Source organism: Grampus griseus (genome assembly GCF_964374135.1).
Source record: "Grampus griseus genome assembly, chromosome: 6".
Classification (NCBI taxonomy): domain Eukaryota; kingdom Metazoa; phylum Chordata; class Mammalia; order Artiodactyla; family Delphinidae; genus Grampus; species Grampus griseus.
Genome location: NC_139000.1, coordinates 99,657,202 through 99,681,592, shown reverse-complemented (window position 1 = coordinate 99,681,592; position 24,391 = coordinate 99,657,202). Strand labels below are relative to the sequence as shown.

Below are 24,391 nucleotides of genomic sequence, written 5' to 3'. Positions count from 1 at the left end.
AATTCATTGATTAGCTCTAGTAGTTTTCTGGTGGCATCTTTAGGATTCTCTCTATATAGTATCATGTCATCTGCACACAGTGACAGCTTTACTTCCTAGTCCATCATTTTGCATATGTTACCTGGATTGTTTTTATTTAGTTAGGTTTTTGTTTGTTTGTTTATTTTGGCTGCTCCAGGTCTTAGTTTTGGCATGCAGGATCTTCATTGAGACATGCAGAATCTTTAGTTGCAGCATGCAGACTTTTTCGTTGTGGCCTTCGTACTTCTGAGTTGCAGCATGCATGCAGGATCTAGTTCCCTGACCAGAGATCAAACCCAGTCCCCCTGCATTGCAAGTGTGGAGTCTTATCCACTGGACCACCAAGAAAGCCCCTGAATTTTTCTTTTTAAAGATTTATTTATTTATTTATTTATTATTTTATTTTTGGTTGCGTTGGGTCTTAGTTGTGGTATGCGGGATCTTCATTGAGGCATGTAGGATCTTTCTTTGTGGCACGCGGGCTTCTCTCTAGTTGCGGCGTGCAGGTTTTCTCTTCTCTAGTTGTGGCACGCAGGCTCCAGGGCATGTGGGCTCTGTAGTTGTGGCACACAGGGTGAGAGCACGTGGACTCTGTAGTTTGTGACACATGGGCTCTCTCACTGAGGTGCGTGAGCTCAGTAGTTTTGGCATGTGGGCTTAGTTGCCCCACGGCATGTGGGATCTTAGTTCCCTGACCAGGGATCGAACCCACATCCCCTGCATTGTGAGGTGGATTCTTTACCACTGGACCCCCAGGGAAGTCCCCCTTGGATTGTTTTTTAAACAGCTTTATTGAGACATGTTACACATATTACACAATTCACCAAATTGTATGTATGTATAAGTTAAATGTGTATAATTTAATGGTTTTTAAAGTGTATAATTCAACAGTTTTTAGTGTATTTACAGATGTGTGAAACCATCACCACAGTCCACTTTAGAACACTGTCGTCACCTCCAAAAGACACTTCATACCTTTTAGCTAGCACCCCTACCTTCCCCATTAACCCACCCACCCGCCCCCAGATTTAAGCTAATCAACTTTCTCTCCCTATATATTTCCCTACTCTGGTTATTTCATATAAATGGAATCATGCAATATGTAGTCTTTTGTGACTGGCTTCTTTCACTTAGCACAGTGTTTTTCCTCATCCCTTTGCACCAGGCTCTGTAGAAGGTGTAAAGTACCAAGAAGATAAGTGGGAGTGGGGAGCAGCAAGGGTGCAGAGTGGAGCAGGTAGACCCTTGGACTGGTCCAAAATTGGAGTTACACTCAACAGCCACAACACGAGGGTAAGGAGGTAGCAATATAGATGTTGGCAAGTGAATAGTAGAAATGAACGTTCCCAGGACCCAGGCACCAACATAGATAAGGAGAAAGGAGAGTGGTTAAAAGACTGAAGTTCGGAATGAGATGGAAGACTAGATGCAGTGGGAGTAACAAAATGAGTGACTAGGAAGGAGAAGAGGTTGTCATCAGAATGGCTGCTTGAATTTAAGATTTTTGGCATGGAATGGTTTCAGTGATGACAGTGTCTAAGAAGTCGCCATGGGAAGAGAGTCTGGAGGTGTTGGAAGAGGTGACCCATAGATATAGATGTCACCCAGGGTCGATAGCAAGGCTTGGAGCAGGAAACAAAGTCCCCATGCCAAGTAGCAACGTCTTCAGTGAGCAAGGAGTGGTAGGAAGGCAGATGACACTGATTAGAAGTATTTCAGATGGAATAAGCCCCATGAAATTTAGATTTTGACAAGAAGGCTGAGAGATCATGGTCTAGAAGCACCAAAGGGGAGTGGGGGTGCTCATTGACCTTACCTCCCAAACCTGAGATACATGGAGAAGCAGCTTCTCAAGGGGACAGGGAGGCTCTGGTTATGGCAGGAGGTGGAGTTTCAGTGGGGAAAGCAAAGTCCTTTCAGCAAACGGTGTTGGAACAAGTGGATAGCTACATGCAAAAGAATGAAATTGGAACTTTACCTAACACCAGATGCAAAAAATAAGTCAATGGATCAACGATGTAAATGTAAGAGCCAAGACTGTAAAACTCTTAGAAGAAAACATAGGAGTTAAGTTTCATAACACTGGCTTTGGCAACGATTTGTTGCATATGACCCCAAAAGCATGGAGAACAAAAGAAAAAATAGATAAATTGGACTTCATCAAATTTAAAAACTTTGTGTATCAAAGTACACTATAAAGAAAAGAAAAAGACAACCCACAGAATGGGAGAAAATATTTACAAATCAAATATCCAACGAGGGTCCACAGTTCCGATACCAGTTCTAATGTGTGAGTTTTTCCCCCACACCAAGCAATTCTCTGACACCATCTGGGTATCCTACAGTTCAACTCAATTCTGACGCTACTTACCTGAAGGTAGCATCAGCTCTCACAGGTTAAAGGCTCAGTTCTACAAGACTTCGCCCCAACTTCTGGTGCCAATCAAAATCCAGGTTCTCACCTGGGCTTCTGACCTACAGGGTATAGGTTAGAGGTTCCAATGACCCCTTCTTGGGTTTAATTAATTTGCTAGGGCGGCTCACAAAACTCAGAGAAACATTTTACTTACTAGATTACAAGTTTATCACAAAAGGATATAACTCAGGAACAGCCTCACATACAAGAGATGTGTAGTGTGAGGTACGCAGGAAGGGGCGTGGAGGTTCCATGCTCTCTGGGTGTGCCACTCTCCCCAAATCTCCACAAGTTTACCAACCCAGAAGCTCTCTGAATCCCATCCTTTTGGGTTTTCATGGAAGTTTCATAATATAGATATGATCGATTAAATTATTGGCCACTGGTGATTGATTCAATCTCCAGCCCCTCTCTCTTCCGTGGAGGTGAGGGGGTGGGAGGAACTGAAAGTTCCAACCCTCCAATCACGTGTTTGGTTCCCCTGGCAACCAGCTTAGGTGCTTTCCAAAAGTCACCTCATTAACATAAACTCAGGGGCGGTTAAAAGGTGTTTGCTATAAATATCAAAACACTTTTATCAGTGTCTAACATCCAGAATATATAAAGAACCCATATTACACAATAAGAAGACAACCAATTTTTTAAATGGGCAAAGGATTTGAATGGACATTTCTCTAAAGAAGATATACAAAGAGCCAAAAGTTCATGAAAAGATGTTCCACATCATTAATCGTTATTAAAATGCAAATCAAAATGACATAAAATACCACTTCATGCTCACTAGGCTGGCTATAATTAAAAAAGAAACAGTAAGCACTACTGAGGATGTGGAGAAATTAGAACCCTCACTGCTGGCAGGAATGTAAAATGTAACGGCCACTTTGGAAAACAGACTGGCAGTTCCTCAAACTGTTAAACATGGAATTATCATATGACCCAACAATTCTACTCCTAGGCATAACCCGAGAGAATTGAAAATATAGGTTCACAAGCAAAACAAAGCAAAATGTACACAAATGTTTTTAAAGGCATTACTAGTAATAGCCAAAAAGTGGACACAACCCAAATGTCTATCAACTGAGTGGATAAATAAAATGTGGTATATCCATACAGTGGAAGATTATTCAGCCATAAAAAGGAATGAAGTACTGATACATGATACAACATGATGGACCTTAAAAACACTATGCTAAAGTGAAAGAAGCCAGTCACAAAAGAACACATATAGTATAATTCCATCTATATGAAATGTCCAAAATAAGCACATCTACAAAGGTAGAAAGATTTAGTGGTTCCCAGGTTCTGGGGGAGGAAGGAATGGGCAGCAACTGCTAATGAGTTATTTGGGCTCCTTTGGGGTGATGAAAATGTTCTGGAATTAGTGATGATGGTTGCACATCCTTTAGTAATTTTTGTACTAAAACCCACTGAATTGTACATGTTAAAGGAGTGAATTTTATGGTATGTGAATTATATTTCAATTTTTTTTTAATGAGGGATGAAAGAAAAGAATGAGGGGGAATTTGGTCCCTGCAGTACAGTGATTCCTGAAGGCATAAATGGAAAGGTTGAGGAGAGAGGGAAAGCATGAGAGTCTGCGTCTGGGTAGAGAAAGGAGGTGACACTTGGGCAGTGATGGGGGGTGTCAGGCACAGGAGGCCTGGAGGGATGGGAGGGGGGTAAAGTGTTCCAGGAGCACTGGTCCAGTAGATCCAGGTGTCTGGAAGGACCAGGACATCTCAGGAAGCCAACCGATTTGGCCTTATTGATGGTGTTGGGAGGCGGTCTCAGCCCAGGTGCCTGAAGGAAGAGAAGGAAGCTTCAGGGATGGGCACCGAGGGGTCTGGAGATGGTGCCTCTAGAGTGAAGCAATTGAGCAAAACAGGCTGGTGATGGAAATGGGGAGCTGTGCTCCCCAGGCTTGAATGTGGCTCTCCAATCTTGGACTCTGAGTTCAAAGCCAAGTCCTGTAACTCCCCAAGGAAAGGATCAGATTCAAAAACACCAAGAACCGCTGCATTCTGTCAGATCTCTCCGTACAAAAACAAGCCAAAGAAAGTTAGATAAATAAGCAAAAGGGATCCAGGGCCCGAGGCCAACCTGAGTGGTTAGCTTCCTTCTGATATTTATAGAGAGTTAGGAGCTATTAAGTGAAATGAGGACGATCAGAAACAGAAGTGGCAAGTTTGTCAGGCATTCAAACAAGAATTTATTTAGCATCTAGGCCCACCAGGGAAAGCTAGACACAGACTAGGTACTGCCTCTGAGAAGCTTGTAGGCTGGGGGATGGGGAGACTATAAGCAAATCACTAAGTAAATAATTACAAAACTATTTTACAAACATATAAGAACAATAAGAAAGGGAGTAAATTGCTCTGATTCTGCATAACGGGAATCTAACGGAGTCTCGGTGTCAGAGCAAGTTTCTCTGAAGAAATGACCCTTCGGGATCCCCCAGGATGGACTGGGAAGTGAGGGCGGAGCATAGGAAGGCCCTGGGGCAGGAAATAGTTTGAGGACAGGCGGAGAGTAGAAAGACGTGGCTAGAGAGGCAGGAAGAGCCGGATCTTGCAGGGCACTGTGGGACACCTGGACGATTCGGGACTTTATTCCAAGAACAAAGGGCATAGAGGGGGAATAAGTGGAGGCACAGTGGAGCTGCAAGAGGGGTCAGTAGAGCAAAATGGTTAAGGAGCATGGAGTCAGCCAGCGAGGGTTCAAATCCCAGGTCGGCCACTTACTACCCATGTGACCCAGGTCAGCTAACCTCTCTGTGCCTCAGTCTTCCCCTCTGTAAAATGGGATCATAATAGTACCTACCTCAGAAAATCATCATCATGAGGATTCAGTACTAAAAGCCTGGTGCTCACTGAGTAGGGAGGAATTGCTGACGTGAGTGGGCTCCACAGGAACAAGCCTGCACCGTGGACTGGCCCCCACCTCCCGACAGCCATTCGTCACTGGGGCTAAGAGGTGTTGGCACCCATGAAAGTTCTGGCATCTCTAGTGGCTGCCACTTTGAAGACAGGAGTCTCCTGGCCTTGGATGACCATTCTGGCACCATCATCCTCTGGCTCTGGCTGTCCTGTGAGCTCCATGAGGACAGGGACCATGGTCAGCCCATGCCCGGGGACCAGCACAGGGCTCAGCACATAGGAGGTGCTCCTACCTGCTGGTGAGATGGATTGTGTGGGAATGAATGAAGGGATGGATGGATCTGTGGAAGAATATTTACACTATCCATTAATTATTGAGCATTCTCTATGTGCCAGGCACCTTACTAAGTGCCTTACATAATTCATTTCATTTTATTTTCACAACTGTCTTGTGGGGAGGCTGCTAGGAGACACTCTCCAGTAGGGGAGATCTTGGGAAGGATCTATGGGGGAGCCCTAGTCATACTTCAGGGAGTCTGATTATTGAGAAATGTGTTTCATTTGTAACCTCAAGGAAAGGCTTTTTGCTGGAAGTTGGGATCCTGGAAGCAGGAATTCAAGCGGAAAGCAAACTCAGCTGAAAACGGTTTCTCTAAAGATCTAGCTGCATAGACTGCAGAGCTACGATCTCATCTTCCTTAGCCAAGCACAAGGGCAACGGGATCACTTGTTTTTGAAGGATGAATGTGGTGTGCTCTAGAGAGGCATGGGGCCCTCCAGCCCTGTGGAGGAGCTCAGAGCAGAACCCAGGAGTCCTCAGTCCCCCCCATCCATCCCCCCAAGGTGGGAGAACTGTCTTTGATCTCCCCCCATCGCGCCCACTCCCACCCGCTCTGGATCCAGTCAGAGCTCCACACACTCCTGCCTCCTGCTGGCCTGTTCCGTAGGGAATGCAGGCCGCCCTGCGGTCCCAGCCAACTGGTTCGGGGTGCACCCCCTCCTCCCAGCACAGCGCTGTGCACGCGGCCCCCTTCCCGAGCAGCCCTGCTGGCCTTCTTCTCCAGGGACTATTATTTTGGGAGAGTGCTGAGTTCAGCACCGCGGCAAGCTGTAGCGGGACGCGCCCTTCTGTCCTCAGTTGGCCCTCCGGAGCTGGCCCGGGGCCCGGCGGCTCTACCCCTCGTGCAGCAGCCCTTCCTACAACCGCGTCCAACCACGGCCACCGTCCGACAGCCCCAAGGTTGTCAAGACAGGTGGCAGAGGAGCTGTGGGTGGGAGAAGCAGAGCTGTGCAAGGGGCACAGCCCAGTCTCACTCCTGCTCCTAGAAAACCCAGCAAGTTGGGGCCCTCATCAGCACCCCCAGAACCCGAAGCCGGGGGTCACCAGCCTCCCAGGGTTTGCCTTAAAGCCAAAGGAGCGGGCTGGCCCTCAGCCAACTGACCGCGCACGGGGCAACTTGGGTGTGTGTGTGTGTGTGTGTGTGTGTGTGTCTGTGTGTGTGTGTGTGTCTGTGTGTGTGTGTGTGTGCAGGACGAGGGCCTCGCAGGAGGCTTGTATAAACCCTCCTGCTCTGCAGCCTGCTCTGTGCCCTGGCAGCAGGACAGAGTGACGGCACGGCCCTGCTCTCATGGAGGCGGGGCCTCGGCCACGACTGTCAGTTGAGTCCAGCTGGGAGGAGGCCCAGGGCCACCCAAGATACTTGTGTCCGGTGGCGGATTAGCTGCCGGAGCCCAGGCTGCGCCCACCTTTCTCCCTGCTGAGCAGAGGGCTCTGTCCCACCAGGTGGGCCCCCAGGGTTGGGGGCTGCAGGGTGGGAAGGGCGCCCCCTGCAGAGGGCCAGCAGCACTACGGGCTCCTTCCATTCCAGGTGCCCAAGAGCTGGACCATGAGGCTGGCCGTGGCAGCCCTGCTCCTGGGCCTCACGATGATGGCCACCGGAGACGAGGGGGACAAGGACCCGTGCGTGTACGAAGCCCTGCCTGACAACGACGCTGTCCTCTGCAAGTAAGGCTGGGCGGCCCCCCTACCCCAGAGGGCAGAGGGAGGAGGGCTCCGGGAACCGAGGGCCACTGCCTCACAAGGCGGCCTCTGTGGACAGGCAGAGCATGAGTCAGCTCTGGGGCCACCCGGCTGGAGGACAACACCCAGGGAAGGATTTTGAGACGGGCCCGGGCCGTCCGTCCAGACGGCGGTTCTTCCAGGATCGGGAGGGCACACGGACCTGGCCGGCTCCCCCTGGGGCCTCCACACCGGAGGGGCCCTGTGGGGCTGGCCTCACCCTCCCTGCTGGGAGCCCAAGAGAGACCATCCCTGCCTACAGCCTTGAAGGCTCCTTCCCCCCAGCAAAGTGGCATTTTAAAGAAAAGTGGCATTTGACACACGGTGTGTGATGGTACCCTCCCTGTGAGAGGTGGTTGTCTGCTTTTCTCTAACAAGGCCCCGGGAATGTCAGGACAGGCAGGAGTGTGGCCACTGGACGTCGTTCAAAGAAGAGGCTGGGCGTGGGAGGCTGGCTGTGTCCCTTCCAACGGTGCAAGCTTCTCCCCTTCTGCGTCAGAAGTCAGCTCTCTCCTCACCCACTGTGGGTCAGAAAAGCCAGTCTTCATTGTCCTGGAGTCATGAGCCATCCTGAGGGCTGCCCAGGCCACGTTGCTGCCAACACCCTCCGCCAGCCTGGTGGCCGAGGACACTGGCATCCCACTGAGGCCATCAGAGGTCAGAGCGGGTCAAGGACTCTCACTTCTTACTCTGTCTCCTTGAGTACATTTGAATTCTTACAGACATGACTTTTAGAAAGAAAAATGTTTTCCCTTAAAAAGTTAGATAGGGCTTCCCTGGTGGCGCAGTGGTTGAGAGTCCGCCTGCCGATGCAGGGGACACGGGTTCGTGCCCCGGTCCGGGAGGATCCCACATGCCGCGGAGCGGCTGGGCCCGTGAGCCATGGCCGCTGAGCCTTCGCATCCGGAGCCTGTGCTCCGCAAGGGGAGAGGCCGCAACAGTGAGAGGCCCGCGTACCGCAAAAAAAAAAAAAAGAATTAGATAGTTGAATTCCGCCCCCCCAAAAAAAATAGACACTGATTTTGTTCCATTTTTTAACTCTGGTGAAACAGTCCTGTGTGCAGTTTTGTGTGGGGCAGGAGGGAACAGCTACCCCTGCCATGTGGGCACCAATGCTCTGGGTGCTCTGCTGAGTGGGACCTTCCCAGGAGTGGACAGTCCTTTCCCTCTGGCAGGCAAGTCAAGCCCCGCAAGCTGGGGATGACAGCAGGCCCAGGGCAAGGCCAGGCCGGGCTATGATCACAGCCCCATACAGAGCGCCTCTGTATGTTCCCTGTGGAACATGTAGAACGTGATCACATGTGTACGGTCACTGGAGGAGACCAGCTTGCACCCCAGCTGCCCCAGGCTCGGCCCTGCAGACGTCCGCACACTCGCACCCCGGTGGCCTGTGTACTGTGGCACATGCGGGAGCTCTGGGGCACCTGCTACCTGCCAGGAGTTCTGCTGGCGATTTTAAATCTTTGACTTATTTCATTGTTAACATAACCCACCAAGTAGGTGTTATCATCCCCATTTTGAAGATGAGGAATCCCCAGAGATTAAATAACTTGCCCACAGTGCTAACACACCTGACAAGTGGCAGAGCTAGGATTCAACCCCCCTCGTCTGACTACACGCATGCTCTTTCCCCACCCACCTTTAGCGGCTGACCTTCCTCCAGGGCCCAGAGTATCTCAAGGAAAGGGGAGCTCTCTCAGTCCATCTGGGCTGCTATAACACAATGCCACAGACTGCGTGGCTTACAAAGGACAAAAACTTATTTCCCAGCACTCTGGAGGTTGAGAAGTCCAAGATCAAGTCACCAGCAGATTCTGTGTCTGGTGAGAACCTGCTTCCTGACTCATAGATGGCCATCTTCTTGCTGTTTCCCACAGAGGGGAAGGGGTGAGAGAGCTCTCTGGGGACTCTTTTATAAGGGTGCTAATCCCATTCATGAGGGTTCCACCCTCATGACCTAAGCACCTCCCAATGGCCCCACTTCCTAATTCCATCTCACGGGGGGCTGGGATTTCAACCTAATGATTTTTCAGTCCATTGCAAGAGTCACTCTCAGGACTTCTTAGAAGACACCAGCAGATCCCCAGTTTGAGAAACATGGACTTACAGCACTAAGCCTGCCTGCTAGGACGATGGCTTTTGATTGTAAATCATCATTGCACAAGGGAAGCTTTTGTTTGTAAAAGATCACCACTGAATGAGAACACATCAAGGACATATCAGACCCCAGAGGAGAGATCAGTATGCTGGAGCCCCTCCCCAAGAGCCCTGCTCAGCTCAGGCTTCTGACTCCACCGAGAGACTGCCCCCAGAAAAGCACCTCCTTTCACGGGTATTGTTAGAGTCTAATAGGGAATTCTTGAAGTTAGGACTCAATACCTAAAGGTATTAATCTATAAGGGAGGAATTTTTTGTGCTGTGACAAGCAGTGGGGAAACATTGTTAAGAGAGAAGTTCTCCCAGAATAATACCTTACCCACTCCTGAGAAAGCCAGACTGGACTGACAAAAACTCGGAGAGTCAGAACCCTAGGCTCGGTCTCAGAAGTGAAGGAACCATAGTCGTCCAACCCTGACCCAATGGGTGAACCTACTCAACACCCCTCTCCCTGCTGCCTCCGCACGGGTGGCCTCAGTGGACTGTCCCAGGGACCAGGACCTGCCTCCCCAAGCCCTCTCTTCTGTGCTGAAAAGCTTCCCCCTCAGAGGGAACACCTTTATGTCAAGGCGGGGGCTGCCTTTCTTTCACTTCACCCCATTCTTCCTAGTTTTGCCCCCAGGCACTGGATAGAACAAATCTAGTCTCTGGAGGGTCCTTCAGCTGTTTGGACACAGATGTCATACCCCCCACCTTCACCCGCTGCTCTTTCTTCTCTGGGCATCCACCTCCCATCCTTCAATTCCTCCTTAGGGGCTTTGTTCTGGGCCCCCGCTTTCGAGAAGAGTCAGTTGGAGACAGACCCACACTGAGAACCATGCAGCAGAGGGTGGGTTGCCCCCCGAGCCCCCAGGCGCCTCTGTGAAGGCTACCTTCCCTCCATGGGCCTTTTGATCTCCCTCGCTTTGGGGCAGGTGGGATTTGGAGCTTTTTTCATACCTGATCTGGTTCTTACAATGCTGAAGGGACTTCTGTGACCATCCAGTCCCAGGGAAGTGCAGACAAGACTATGCAGCCCTTCTCTATTGCCTACAGCACAATACCCCAAACCTAGCAGCAGCACACGTTTATCGCCTCGGTTTCTCTGCGCATGGCCCAGCTGGGCACCTCTGGCCCAGGCTCTCAGGAGGCTGCCGTCCAGCTGTTGTCTGGGGCTGCAGTCTCATCTGAAGGATGTGACTTGCAGGCAACATGTGGGCTTCCATCCCTGGGCAGGCAGCGCTCCGTGGGTATGACGGGGACCTGGGGGGGACGGACCTCACTCCTGGTCCCCTGGCATGTACCCTGTGAAGGCACTCTCTGGGGCTTTAGGCCCACTCACCAAATGTCAACTCGGTGATTTTGCTTAACTGTTTTAACATTTGCAGCAGTTCTACTGGGATCAAAAGAGGAGGCACTTTTGTTCCCTGGGGAAGGCCCCCTCTGGTTCTCAGTTTCCCTCCTCCCCACCCCTTGCCTCTCCCAGTTCCGGGCTGTGGGCTGAATCTCCATCTCTCTGCCAGTAGAGGGTCCCCTCTCTCAGCCTCGGATCTCGATAGCTGCAGTGGCAGGGAACTGTGGCAGAAACAACCCAAAAATTCCTTAAAATGCTGCCGTGATGGGAAATGAAAATCCATCCTCTAAAACTTCTTTAAAAGCTATTAAAACTATGCCATTGGAAAGGCACTACTGTAAAATTGCAAGGAGTTAAACTGGCTTCAGTGAATAGTCCTGCTTCAAGGGGCCTGAGTCCTGGCCTTGGCTGTGCCGGTCTGAGGAAGCATCCTGTGTCTGCAGACTTGGGCTACCTCTGCCCAAGGCAGGACCTCAGGATCCACTGGAAGGGGTGGGGTGGTGGGAGGGGGAATGTGGGACTCTCCAGCGGGAAGTGATCCCTGTACTTCTCCCGGGTCCTGACCTCGGGAGCTCCCCTCCAGATCTACTCCCCCAGGGACATTCTCAGGGGTGCCCTTCAGGCATCACCCCCAGCAGGAAACGTGGCCAGCTCCGGGTGACCACTGTGGAGCTGGTCTGCCATGCTGGGCTTTTGGAAAGGCTGAGCGAATCATCTTAACCAAATGACCCCAGGCCTTGGTGATAAAACATGACAGTAGGATAGGGAAGAAGGGCAAGCAAAAAAAAAAAAAACGTTGACACAGAGGTGTTTTTCCTGTATCTGTTTGAAAGCCTGGTTTCCATCCCTGAGTTTCAAATACAAGTGAGCCCTTAAGTCTAACCCTGGTGAAGGTGTGGGATCAGCCTGCACGGCAAGCCCAGTTCTCAGGGCACTTGTGCAGTTCAGAGCTTCTCAGGGAGAAAGTAGATAAATGGATGCACACCACGGACTTAGGGACTAGGTATTTTCCCCCCTGAGAGATATTTGCATTTTGAAAGCACAGTGAATGGCAGATTGAGAGCCTAGGGTAGGGGCAATGCATCACCCAAAGAAGTGGGTTATTTAATTACTGGTGGGATTTGCAGGTATGGAGAGGGTCTTGATAATTTAGGGGCCAGAAAAGTCTGTGCCCATGAAGAAGCCTGTGCTAACTTGCTAAACCTTTCTTTATGTAATAAGAACATTCCAGAAAAGCAATGTGAATATATTGTTCTTATACGCCCAGTCCTACTTTAAAGACACTGACCAGGTTTGCCTCTGGATGTATATATTTTTTGAGAAGTAAACACTGACAGTAATGAGTACTTTCTGACCCCTGATAACCTGCCAGCCTCCGTTGTAAACACAAATCACCATTTTACTCCTCTTAGCGACCCTACAAATAGGTATTATTAGTGTCCCCATTTTACAGGTAGAGAAACTGAGGCACAAGTGGTCAAGTAACTCAGGCTACACAGGTCAGACTGAAGCCTTACGCACCCCGGGCTCCCCTAAGATCCTGACATGGGCCAACCACCTCCCTCTCTCCCTAGGGGCCTTAAGGTTTTCTACCCAGAGTTGGGGAACCTCGGCTGCCTGGTTATTCCGGAATGCAACAACTACAGACAGAAGATCACCTACTGGACCGAGCCGATCGTTAAGTTCCCTGGGGCCTTGGACGTGAGTGAGCCAGCCTGGCTGGATGGGAGGGTCATGGGTCTCGAGTTCCCTCTGGGTTTGCTCATCTGGGTGACACGAAGCCACGTGCAGAGCCAGCTGGGTTGGCTTTGGTGGTACCAGATGGCCGTTGCTATAAGCACGTGCCTTCTTTAGAGCAGCCCCGCCACCTTGGAGGAGGGTGGGGTGGGTAGGAGGGCCGCGGGTGGGAGCTTTGGTGGGGCTCCGGGGCCGCTCCGCCGGGGCCTCTCCCTCTCCTGGGCCCCTGAGCCTGGCTCCTCAGTCAACATGGCGACCAGCCGGGGTGTGCTTTGGAGTCGGCAGAGAGAAGGAGGAGAGAGGGGCTTGTGGGGACTTGCTTCTCAGGGTGCAGAGTGGCTGGGCTTTCAGAGTGATCTGAATGGGGAGGGACCCGGCTCTTAACGGGCAGCGCCTCTCACGTAGGTTAAACAAGCAGAGGTCCGTGCCCTTGACTCTTGGGCATCGCAATATAACAGTCGCTCAGAAGTTTGCCCCGAGGGGTAGGAAATAAAAAATAGAAACATTTTAAGAATTGTCAATAACTATTCCTTTTGCTGGGAAATGATTGGCACCATCTTGTTCTGGAAGCTTCCCTGGGCTTGGGGATGCGATAAACCTGGGGAAGGGCACTGGGGAGTGGGAAACGGGACTGCAGCTGCTGGGGAAGCTGCTCCAGTGTCCTGGTCAATGTCTCTTTCTTCCTTGACTCTAGGCTGAGCCCCCAGAGTGTCAGGGGTGGAGGGTGACCCTCGCTTTGTCTGCGTGTTTTAGTCAGAGGTGCCAGTGTCAACCTAGGCACAAGGACTGTTTTGTGTCCAGGACTCAGGCCACAAAGGCGTGGAGACAGAAGGGTCATGGCCGGGATGTGACCACATGCGCACTGCGGTCAGCCTCCTGGTCCCCTCTGTTCACCGTGGCAGGGAGAGTCCACAGAGGGCTCCTCCCTTCTGTCGGTCCAGCCTGGGGGCTGTCAACACAGGTATACCTAGATAACAGGTTCTAGGGTGGGGAGCTGCACAGACTACCAGGAAGCAGAGGGGAAGATTTTTCTTTCTTCTTCTTTTTTTTTTTCTCTGGCAGCACCTCAGGGCTTGCAGGATCTTGTTTCTCCCACCAGGGATCAAACCCGGGGCCCCAGCAGTGAGAGTGCTGAGTCCTAACCTCTGGACTGCCAGGGAATTCCCGAGATTTTTCTTTCTTTAACCGCCTTTCACTATCAGGGAACAAATAAGTGGCGATATGTCTCAATTTATGAGGCTGAGAACATGAAGAACATGAATAGCCTTTGACAGGCTATTGTGTTTGTCACCGTGACAAACATCCTTTCCTCTGGGAGGCTAAGAAAGCAAGTCATGAAGACGCCTTCTGGGTGTCCTCTCCCTCCATCCTCCCAAGCCTGGCACACATGCACACGCATGCACATGCACGTGCACACACGCACACGTCAGCCCTCCCCACCGGAAACCCTTGGGCTGGGTCACACCCCTGGACGGGCAGGACAAGCAGAGGAAACGTAAGCCTTGGTGATTGTAACTCAGGACAGGAGCAGGGCAGGAGCCTAATCCTCTAGGGAAGAGTATAACGCTGTCCCATGGGACAAGACTCTCGCCTTCACCCTTACTTCACTTGTTCTTAAGGAGTGAAGAGTTTGGACCAAATACTTTCACAGTCCAGTGACTGTCCCGAGAGGGAGTCTAAGGCAAGAGCTCCATCCCATGTGCTATTGCTACAGATGTCCACTAGATGGCAGTGTAGACTTTCCTGAGTACCTGGTGCCCTTAGGAGGGGCAAGTTTAAAGCCCGTTTGGGAAGCTTTTGCATTTGATCCAGTCTAGTTGGTACTGATTGTCCTGGGGTACGGACACAAAACGCAGAGAAGATATCACCCCCTCCAGATCCTGAAATCTCCTATCCTGTCTCAGCTCAGAGGTGGGGCAGGGGAGAAAATCTGGAGATTGATGAAGGATGCAGAGCTGAGGTTAAGAAATCCAAGGAGGGCAGAGATTTCACAAAGGACGGCTCGGTCAGAGTGGTGGAAAGAAAGAAAAAGTAGTATTCTACTGCTATAGAACTAAAGTTTATGGAAATCTGCCCTTTGAGAAGGCAGGTTCAGCTAGAGTATCAAAAGCTTCCATTTATTGTGTGGTACTTACTTTATGTTGGAGACTATTCATGTGTCGTTTCATTTAATGTGCTCGTCAAGTTAAGTATTTCTTTAGTCAAGACTGTTAGTAGCAAGTGACAAAAATCAACTCAAACTGGCTTGTGCCAAAAAAGAGGGAAGGTGTTACTGGTTCACAAACTGAAAGCTCCAGGGAATACTTCAGGCATGGCTGGATCCAGGTGCTCAAATGACGTCACCAGGAATCTATCTGTCCCTTTTCTCTACTTTTTTTCTGTGCTCGTTTTTTATGTAAATAGACTCTTTCCTTGTGGTGCCAAAGATGACCTCATCATCTTCAGAGTTATGTTTTACTAGTTTGTTAACCCACTGGCAATAGATTGGCCCCATCCAACCATTAAAGGTCCCAAGACTTGTCCTGTTTGGATTACATGACCGTCCCTGACCGAAACAGTGATGCTGGGCAGTCCCACTTAATCTACAAGGGCTGAGAGCAGAAGAGGATTGTTCCCCCAAAGGAGAATCAAGGTGCAGGGGGAAAGGATGTTGGGTAGGAAAAACAAGAGAAGGTGCAGGGCCCCTCAAAAGTGGGGGCGGGGGAGCCTGAGTCCTTAGTAACAGAGACGAAAATGAAGGCATTTCCTCTGGGACAGGGCCTGATGGAAAAAGCAAGAGGTTGGTGACTGGCTATGTGGAGACAGTGCCTCGCTTCAAAGGGGATTAAAACAATGCCACCAAAGCAGCAGCTGCCAGTGGACATGCTCAGGGAGCCCCCCCCACCGAGCAAGCCCCGAAGCCCTGGAAGGAGGGGCCCAGAGGTCAGGGGACAGCGTCTCTGTGCCCAGCAGGGGTCTTCCTTCCTGCACACCATTGCTCAGGCCACTTCCCCAGACTTGGACCCTGTACTCTGGGATACCCTGCCCCTACCAAGATGCTTTCTCCTCCAAGAAGCCTTCCTTGACTGCCTCCCTCTGGGTCCCACCCCCATCTCACTCAGGTCTCTTCTTTCTCCAAGCGTTTTTCCCCTACCCTCCAAACCCGGTGTTTACTTGCCTCTGTCTTGTATTGCTTATTCATATCTCCCATAGCCTCAACCAGTTTATAAGCTCTAGGAAAGCAAGACCATGTGTTGTATTTCTTTGAACCACCCACAGTCCCTACCAGCATCGCAGACCCCGCGTTGGCTGACTGGGTGGCCAGGTGGCCGAATGAATGAATGAAGGAGTGCATGAACGGCAGGTGGACGGACGCCTTCTGGAGGGGGAGCTCTGAGGTGTGTGAGCCCGGTGGTTTGCACTTTAAGCTGCCGGGTGTCCTGGCGCCTCTGCAGAACGCCGGGTCAGCACTAGTCTCTCCTCCGCCAGGGTGGATGGGGTCTGGGGTGGACAGGAGGAAGCAGAGAGAGAAGAGGAAGTCAGGTGGGCTCCCGAGAAGGCAAAGTAGTGCAGGAAAATGTGGATGGTCCTGGTGCCGACAGCCGCTGAGGGCTGAGAGAGGTGCTGAGGTAAGAGGAAGCTTTTCTCCCCTGGTGCTGTGACAAACATTAAGAGGCAAACATCTCGAAATGCATCCCTTCTCAAGCCAGCGAAGACTGAAAGGCCCTCCAGAAGCTTCTTAACTGGGGCTTAGTCTTCACCTTGAATTTAACCCGCTGGAATCCTTTTGAAGGGAAGAAATTGCCATTACGTGGGGAACGTGCATTGCATTAGAAGGAAGGAACTCAGACCACAGCTGTCCTTCCTGCGGTCCCTTGGCTTTCCAGTCAGACTCGGCTCAGCCCTATTCTCCTCCCCAGAAAGCTGGTGACCCCGAGTGTCCTCCTCCTGGGCTGGGCAGGCACATCCCCATGTCACCCTGGGCCTGCAGCATCTCTGTGTCTGCCTTTTGGGGACCACCTCCCTGCCCTTGGCAGCCCAAGGTAGAGACACAAGTTTGGGCACAAATCTTCTAGGCCTGGAAATCTGGAGACGTCCACGTGTGGTAGGGTCACAGACGCTCCTCGATGAAAGAGACCTCGGAGCTCCCCGGCCCACCTCCCATCTTTCTTTTTATGCACAGAGAGAAAAATGGGAGCTGCTGCCGTCATGAAGTAGTTAGCAGAGGCAGGACACAGGGTGCCGACACGCGGGGTAGTTCTGGTCAGAGCAGCCCCTGATGGGTGAGGCAGGCCCCCCCGGCTCGTTCAGGAAAAGATACCGAGAGGGAGCGTGCACACGTGCCGGGGCAGCTAAGTGCATCTGCTCCTGGGACAGCCGCCGGCACGCAATTTGGTGCTGGGGATGTGAAATGATTCACTAACAAATACAGATGGAACACACAGGCACCCTCTTAGTGCTGGAGATTCAAAGATAAAGGGCACCGTCAGGGAGCTCCCAAGTCTAAGGTGGGGAGACAGACAGGTGGACGGATAGCAGGGACACGGTGTCAGTGCTTCAGGACAGGAACCTCAGGTAGCACGAGGGCCAGGAGCGGCCTCCAGGAGGGGGTGACCCCAAGCTGACCTGTGCTGGTGACTCGGCAGGGGATAGACAGGGGAGCAGGGTTGGCCAGGTGTGGGATGAGGCTCCAGAGAGGGCAGGACCATGCTCTGAGGGGCCACAGGTGCTGGTTCGTGGGCCCTGGTGTGGAGTCTGAATTTTATTGTGAAGCCAGACTGGGGAAGGGGCGTCACCGTTCGATTTTTAGGTTGATGGATGTGATCGGATTAGCAATTCAGGAAGGTCACTTGGGTAGGTCACTGAGGTGCAGGTGGGAGGATGGAAGAAAGGTGAGGCTGGAGTCAGGGAGAGCACCTGCTGAAACAGAAGGGCAATGGCATGGACCGGGGCCTGAGCTTGAGGGTGTAAAGGAGGTCGAATCCATGGAGCTTGGTGACTGTGGAGGAACGGGGATTGCAGGGAAGGAGAGAGTTGGGATGACCCTTGGGTTTCTGCGACAGGCAGGTGGGTGGCTAAGGGTTAAGCTGAGCATGTAATTCATCCACTGAAACGACGTTTTTGAGAGTGAACGGGGAGGTGCTGTTAATAATCGGGACGAAGGGTGTGATTGGGCACTCTCCCTAATACTGGTGCTGTCCCCAAGCAAGGGACACAGGAGAAGGCCTGTATCTATAGGGACCACGGGCAGCGGAAGCAGCTTTGCATCCCTGAATCTGAGGCCCCTACGTGCACCCAGTACGCGGATCAACTGTCTGATGCTGGGAAGAAAAGACAGGGCTGGAGGCCTAGCTTTGGCATCCAGGGGTTGGGGGTGGGGGGTGGATTCTTCAAGGTAGCCAGGCTCCTTGGGGAGAAGATACGGAGAGGCCAGAATCGGCCAGCCCACAGAGGTCAGGTCAGAGAGGCAAGGGAGAGGCTGCTGCAGGGCCGGGCTGGGGAAGAGCCGTCGGATTTGCCAAATTCCCTGGCGCTGCTCTCGAGCGAGGGGGAGAGGAGTTTCAGGACAGTGAGCCTGGGAAAAAGGTAAAGTCAGGACACGGTAAGGAGTTTACTGGCGGGGGTTCACCAACGTGCTAGTGAGGCTTTAGGGAAGAACTGATGAGGTGTAACTGTAACCCAGTGCCTGGCAGTGGACAGGAGCGTAATAAATGGTACAGGTTGTCATATGATAAGAGGCTGCTTTGTAGTCTGAAGGGCAAAAGACACAGAAGAAGGGTTTGGGCTTCTGGAGGCTCTGGAAGGAGCCAGTGCGGTGGTACCAGAGACAGGGGCTGACAGGTGGAGCCAGGCCAGGAAGGCAGGTGAGGAGAGCACCCCGCACCCAGGCAAGGACGCATGCGTGGAAGAGAGCCCGCTCCCATGTCATTTTAACCTTCCTGCTCGGTCAAAGGCTGCTAAAATCACCCAGCTGTGTCCCACCCCAGCCCAGGCCAGTCCACCATCTGTTATGGGAGCACCTCCAGCCACAACAGGACCAGGCAGGAGAGGAGCGACGCTTATCACCACCTCTAGCCTTTGCAGACAGATTTTGAGGCCGTAGAGAAACTTCCCATGCAGGATTTCACAGTCCTCCTAGCAACGTTGGGAGCTAGGCAAAGTAGGGATTATCCCCACAACTACAGGATGGGGGACGCTGCCCAAGGTCAAGGTCACGCTCACCCAAGCTGGGGAGTGGAAGAACCAGCCCTAGATGGCAGGTTTCCTGCCTTCCAGTTTCGCTGCTCTTTCACCTGCGAAATGTTGCCTCTCAAATTTACCCCAGCTCCTGGAGAATTGGCCCCGATGTCCAGACTTGGGGTGTCATGCATGTATCCGTTCCCTGGTGCAGATCCTGTTCCTCTACCGGACACTGTCACAGGAGCCAGGGACACACACAAAAAACAAATCCCCACCCCGCCCACGAAGGGCATCTCGTAGTGGTGAGAATGCGAGTCGCTGTCATTGTTGAGAGGATGACGGGAGAAGCGCTTGTGTGGCTAACGTTTTGCTCCCGGGTGCCTTCGTGAGGGAGCTTCCTGGCCTTGATGTTCAGTTCCAGTCCTCTGTATCCCCCGCCACCTTTCCTGTCGTTATACCCTCTGCTCCAGGGTTTACAGAACCTCTGGCCAGACCTTTCAATAAAGCCACCTGTTCCCAGTCTGCAGGGATGTTCCTCAGAGCACAGGCGAAAAGGGCGTTTGTTCAGTAATTGTTCGGTGATGTCGGCTGAGAGCTTCCAGTCCAGTGCTGGGGAAATGGGTTCCAGATGTTTTTCAGATCAAATCATGTTTCTTTGAAAAAACTTTGTGGGCTGTTCCACCGAGGGGGCAGATGGGGCCTGAAAGGCAAGTCCAGCAGGTTTGCATCCTGGTTTAAAGAAAAAAGGTCATTCAGCCGGTGTGTGTTTTGGAGGGGTGGAGCGGGGATTGCCGTATGACTGGGGTCTGTCCCCGGCGGTCTGCTGGGAACGTGAGCAGAGGCTTCTTGGATTTTAAGTAGCTGCCTGGCCTCGGTCGGAGCCGTTTAGAGGAACAAACACTTGAACTTTGAATGCTGCAGTGACTTCTTTTTTTTTTTTTTTAACAATTTGATTGATTGATTGGTTGGCTGTGTTAGGTCTTCGTTGCGGTGCGCGGGCTTCTCATTGTGGTGGCTTCTCTTGTTGCGGAGCGCGGGCTCTAGAGCACGCAGGCTTCAGTAGATGCCGTGCGCGAGCTCATTAGTTGTGGCTCATGGGCTTAGTTGCTCCGCGGCATACGGCATCTTCCCGGACCAGGGCTCGAACCCACGTCCCCTGCATTGGCAGGCGGATTCTTAACCACTGCGCCACCAGGGAAGCCCTGCAGCGACTTCTTGCCTCCTCTGGCTGGAGTTCTGGGAAAGCCTGTGAGGAATTTTAAATGAGTAATAATGTCCTTTATTGTTCGTTAACACTTGAGGACTTGGGGGTGAGGGGGGAGAGGAGGAGGTGGGGAGGGCCTCTGCTGGCAGAGCAGCTGCTGGGACAAGGTACCCACTGCAGTCTGAGCCCTCCTGGGGGCAAGGGCTGGGGGCCGGCGGGGCGGTTGTCATGCCTTCTGGACTTTGAGGGTCTCTCTCCATCACCAGGGAACTCCTGACGCCCCGCCAGCACGCAGCTTTTTTTAGAGCCCATCTGGCCGCTAACCATGACCACATGGGACTGGCAGAGTGAGCGTGGTTGTCTCTGCTTTACAGATGCAGAAACAACAGCTCAAGGGAAATTATATGTCTGTTTCATTTTTAATACTTTATTTTTTAGAGCAGTTTTAGGTTCACAGCAAAAGTGAGTGGAAATTACAGAGACTTCCCCCAGAAAGCCTCGCCTACTATCAACATCCCCCGTCAGAGTGGTACCTTTGTTACAACTGATGAACCTACGCTGATACATCATAATCACCCAACGTCCATAGTTTACATTAGGGTTCATTCTTGGTATTGGACATTCTATGGGTTGGACAAATGTATAACAACAAGTATCAATTACAGCATCATATAGAGTGTTTTCACTGCCCTAAAAATCCCCCGTGCTCTGCCTCTTCATCCCACCCTCTTCCCTAACCCCTGGTAACCACTGACCTTTTTATTGTCTGCCTATTCCAGAATGTCATATAGTTGGAATCACACAGTATGTAGGCTTTGGGGATTAATAGCCTAGGCTACCACCTGGGGCTCCGGTTCTAGCACCTTCTTCACCGTGCAAGGTTTGGTAACGCTGTCTATCTTTCCCCAAGCCAGTGGCCAGTTGTCCTGTGGCTTAGCTCCCTCCTGGGAATTCTGCTTTTCTTAACTGGACGCTTAGGAGTGGACAGAACCCACCTACGCCTGCCCGTGGTGTCAATTTCAGCGTTCTCACCACTTGTTTTCTTGTCTGTCTCTCCAGCTACAAGGTAAACTCCCTGCGGGCAGAGACCTTTGTATGCTTGAAAGACAGGCAAGAAAAATAGGCAACTCCCTGGGCATGAGATTTGTGCTACGATGTGGAGCTAAGTGCAGGGTGCTGGGGGCAGGGTTGTCTCTCAGTAACAAGAATGTGTTACAATTTTCAAAGCCCCTTCCCTGTCCTGAAGGTCCTTATCTCTGATCAGTCCTGAGAGGTGGGCCAGGCAGGGGTCTCTGCCCACGATGGGGAGCCCGAGGCCTCGTTTGCGTATCATCACAACCTTGTGGACATCGGTTTGCTCTAACACACAGAGATGTTAAATGATGAGACCAGAGCTCGGACGCTCTGGCCCCTATACCGTGCTCTTTCCCATGCCCCCTCCATCCCGATGGTCCCGAGTATATAGTCCGTCTTGACATTTACTGACCGTCTTCCACGCAGCCAGACTGTGTGCTAAGTGCTTTATGGACATTATCGCACTAAAACCTTACGACTACCAGCACAGTGGCAATGATTACCTTCATTTTACAGGTCAGGAAACTGAGGCCCAGAAAGATTCCATAGCTCATGAGCAGCAGAGTCAGGATTTTAACCCAGGTCTGTGTGGGTTCCAAAGCTCGTGCCCTGACCATACCACAGCACCGCCACCTAAGCGGTAGAGGGCAACCTGCGGTGCACCCCAAATGAGCTGTTTCCCGACTGCCGCCAGGCTCCAGGTCCAGGAAGAAGCCAGTTCCTAAACCAACACAGGGAAGAAGTGGGTTGTGGAGTTCCTCTTGTTCATCAGCCCTCATGGGCTGATGGAGACCCAGCAATGTCAAGTGACTTAGCAAAGGGACAGATTGGGGGGGGGGGCGTACAGAAGCGTGAACAAATCAGGGCCCGTTTCCTCCCCACCTGCAGGTCTGTACCACTAATCCAAGGTAAAGTCAGGAGAATCCATCGGACGTTCTAATTCCCAGGACTGAGTTCTGCTGGCCACGTCGGGAATGCAGAGATCCTTGACGCGTCCTTAGAGGCAGGCGACGCCCAGAGGGCCAGGAGGGAGCAGGGCCAGGCCCGGCTGGTAGGCGTGGCTCTCCAGGCCCAGCTGGTTGGAAGGCGATGGCCTCCTCTACCTCCTGGAGCTGCAATTGCAAGAGTCGACACCAGGGGGAGATAGGCAACCGTCATCCTGCCCCGTCGGGGTGAGCGGGCTGGGTGGCCAGGGTCTCAGGCACAGGCAGGCGATGGCCAGGGCTGTGGGACAGTGAAGACCTGCCTGGTAATGGAGAAACAGAGGGTCCCTGACTTGGGTTGAGTGTGCACGCCTCTGCACCCCTTGCTCACCGATCCTTTGCCAGCTGGCTGTGGAAATGCCCTTCTATTCAAATACAAATATGCCTGGACTGGAATTCCTTACACTAGGGGCCATGAACTTGACATGCCCTCAGGGGCCAGGCCCCTACTGAGGTGGGTGAAACAGCTGCTTAGAAGGCAAGGAGGAGGGCAGAGGCAGACCTGCACACAGAGAATGTCCCTCACATCCCACCTGGTAGTAAAAAGTTGTCTTAAATTGTGTTGGTGGCCCTCTGTTCATCCCATTTTGCTTGCCTACAGACTTGACCTGCAGAGTAGGAAGAGTCTGGCGGGACTGGAAGCTGCTGGGTGTGGGAGCTGACTCACTGGTTCACAGATGCTCGGAGCCCCGAGGGCTGGTATGAGAAGCAGCCAGGGCTCTGGCTTTGCACAGACCTTGTCTTACATCCTAGTTGATTGCTCATAACGCCGTGACCTTGAGCAAGTTACTTCTTCCCTCTGAGATTCCTTTTCCTCACCTTAAAATGGGTGTAAGATCCCTTTCTGGTAATATGAGCGATCTGTCATCAATCCTAAGCTTCCCTATTTATTTATTTATTTATTTTTGGCTGCGTTGGGTCTTCGTTGCTGCGCACCGGCTTTCTCTAGTTGCGGCAAGCGGGGGCTACTCTTCGTTGTGGTGCACGGGCTCTAGGCACACGGGCTTCGGTAGCTGTGGTTCGCGGGCTCTAGAGCACAGGCTCAGTAGTTGTGGCGCACAGGCTTAGTTGCTCCGCGGCATGTGGGATCTTCCCGGACCAGGGCTCGAACCCGTGTCCCCTGCATTGGCAGGCGGATTCTTCACCACTGTGCCACCAGGGAAGTCCCAATCCTAAACTTTCTTGGCCCATCAGCAGCATTTGGTCTAGCTGGTCTCCTCCTCCTCGTGGTTTCTGGGACCCACACACTCCGGATCTGCCTTCTCCGTTTCTAGTTCTTCACTTCTTGGTCCCCTCTGCTGGGTTCTCCTCCCGCCAGCTTCTCCATGCAGGATACCCCAGGCCTCAGGGTTTGGTCTTCTTGTCATCTTTATCTACACTTTCCCCCTCTGTGGTCTCATCCAGTGTCACGACTGTAAATGTCATCTGTATGTATGCTGTCCTACTCACATGGCCACCGGGGTGACTGATGGACACGCTCACAGGCAACACGTCCAACCCCAGTGCCCAGTCTCTACCCTCCCACAAACCCGCACCGTCTGCCGTCTTCCCCATCTCGGCGAAGCGCTGCCCCGGCCTCCCAGCTGTGTCGGCCAGACATCCTGGCGTCATCAGTGACTGCTCCTTCTCTCCCACCGTACATCCAACCCACCAGGGAACGCTCTTGTCTTCGCTTTCAGAATCTATCCGGTCGCCGACCACTTCTCTCCTCCACTGTTAACACCCTGGCCAGAGCCACCTCCTTCTACCTGGATTATTGCAACAGCCTCGTAACTGGTCTCCAACCCACCACACCTGCCCCAAATGCCCAGCGTACCCTTAACAGAGCAACCAGAGCGAGTCTTTACATCTCCAGTTCAGATCAGTTCACTCCTCTGCTCAAAATCCTTCCATTTCTCCTTAGGTCACCAGAGTGAGAGCCAAAGAGCTCACAGTGGCTTACAAGACCCCATATGACCTGGCCCATTGTCACCCCTCTGACCTCGATCCTGTCAGTTTTGCTTTGCTCACTGGCTCCAACCTCCTGGCATCCCATCTGCCTTTTTTTTTTAATGAATTTTTTAATTTATTTATTTAATTTTGGCTGCGTTGGGTCTTCATTGCTGTGCACAGGCTTTCTCTAGTTGCAGCGAGTGGGGGCTACTCTTCATTGCTGTGCTCAGGCTTCTCTTGTTGTGAAGCACGGGCTCTCGGCGCATGGGCTTCAGTAGTTGTGGCACACGGGCTCAGTAGTTGTGGCACACGGGCTCAGTAGTTGTGGCACACGGGCTCAGTAGTTGTGGCTTGCGGGCTTAGTTGCTCCGCGGCATGTGGGGTCTTCCCGGACCAGGACTCGAACCTGTGTCCCCTGCCTTGGCAGGCAGATTCTTAAC

The 24,391-nt window shown here is 52.1% G+C and overlaps 1 protein-coding gene across 3 annotated transcripts in view; it reads left to right on the top strand.

Moving 5' to 3' along the window:
• Positions 1-24,391, top strand: part of PEBP4 (phosphatidylethanolamine binding protein 4) — a 257,266-nt gene that overhangs the window by 37,354 nt on the left and 195,521 nt on the right. For 2 of the 3 annotated variants that reach the window (XM_082656329.1, XM_082656330.1), the window contains exons 2-3: positions 7,182-7,318; positions 12,437-12,563. In XM_082656329.1, the coding sequence (XP_082512455.1) occupies positions 7,200-7,318; positions 12,437-12,563 (246 nt within the window). In that variant the 5' untranslated portion in view covers positions 7,182-7,199. Of the gene's footprint in view, positions 1-6,960; positions 7,097-7,181; positions 7,319-12,436; positions 12,564-24,391 lie in introns of those variants that run through there. The other variant, XM_082656331.1, reaches the window with a different exon arrangement.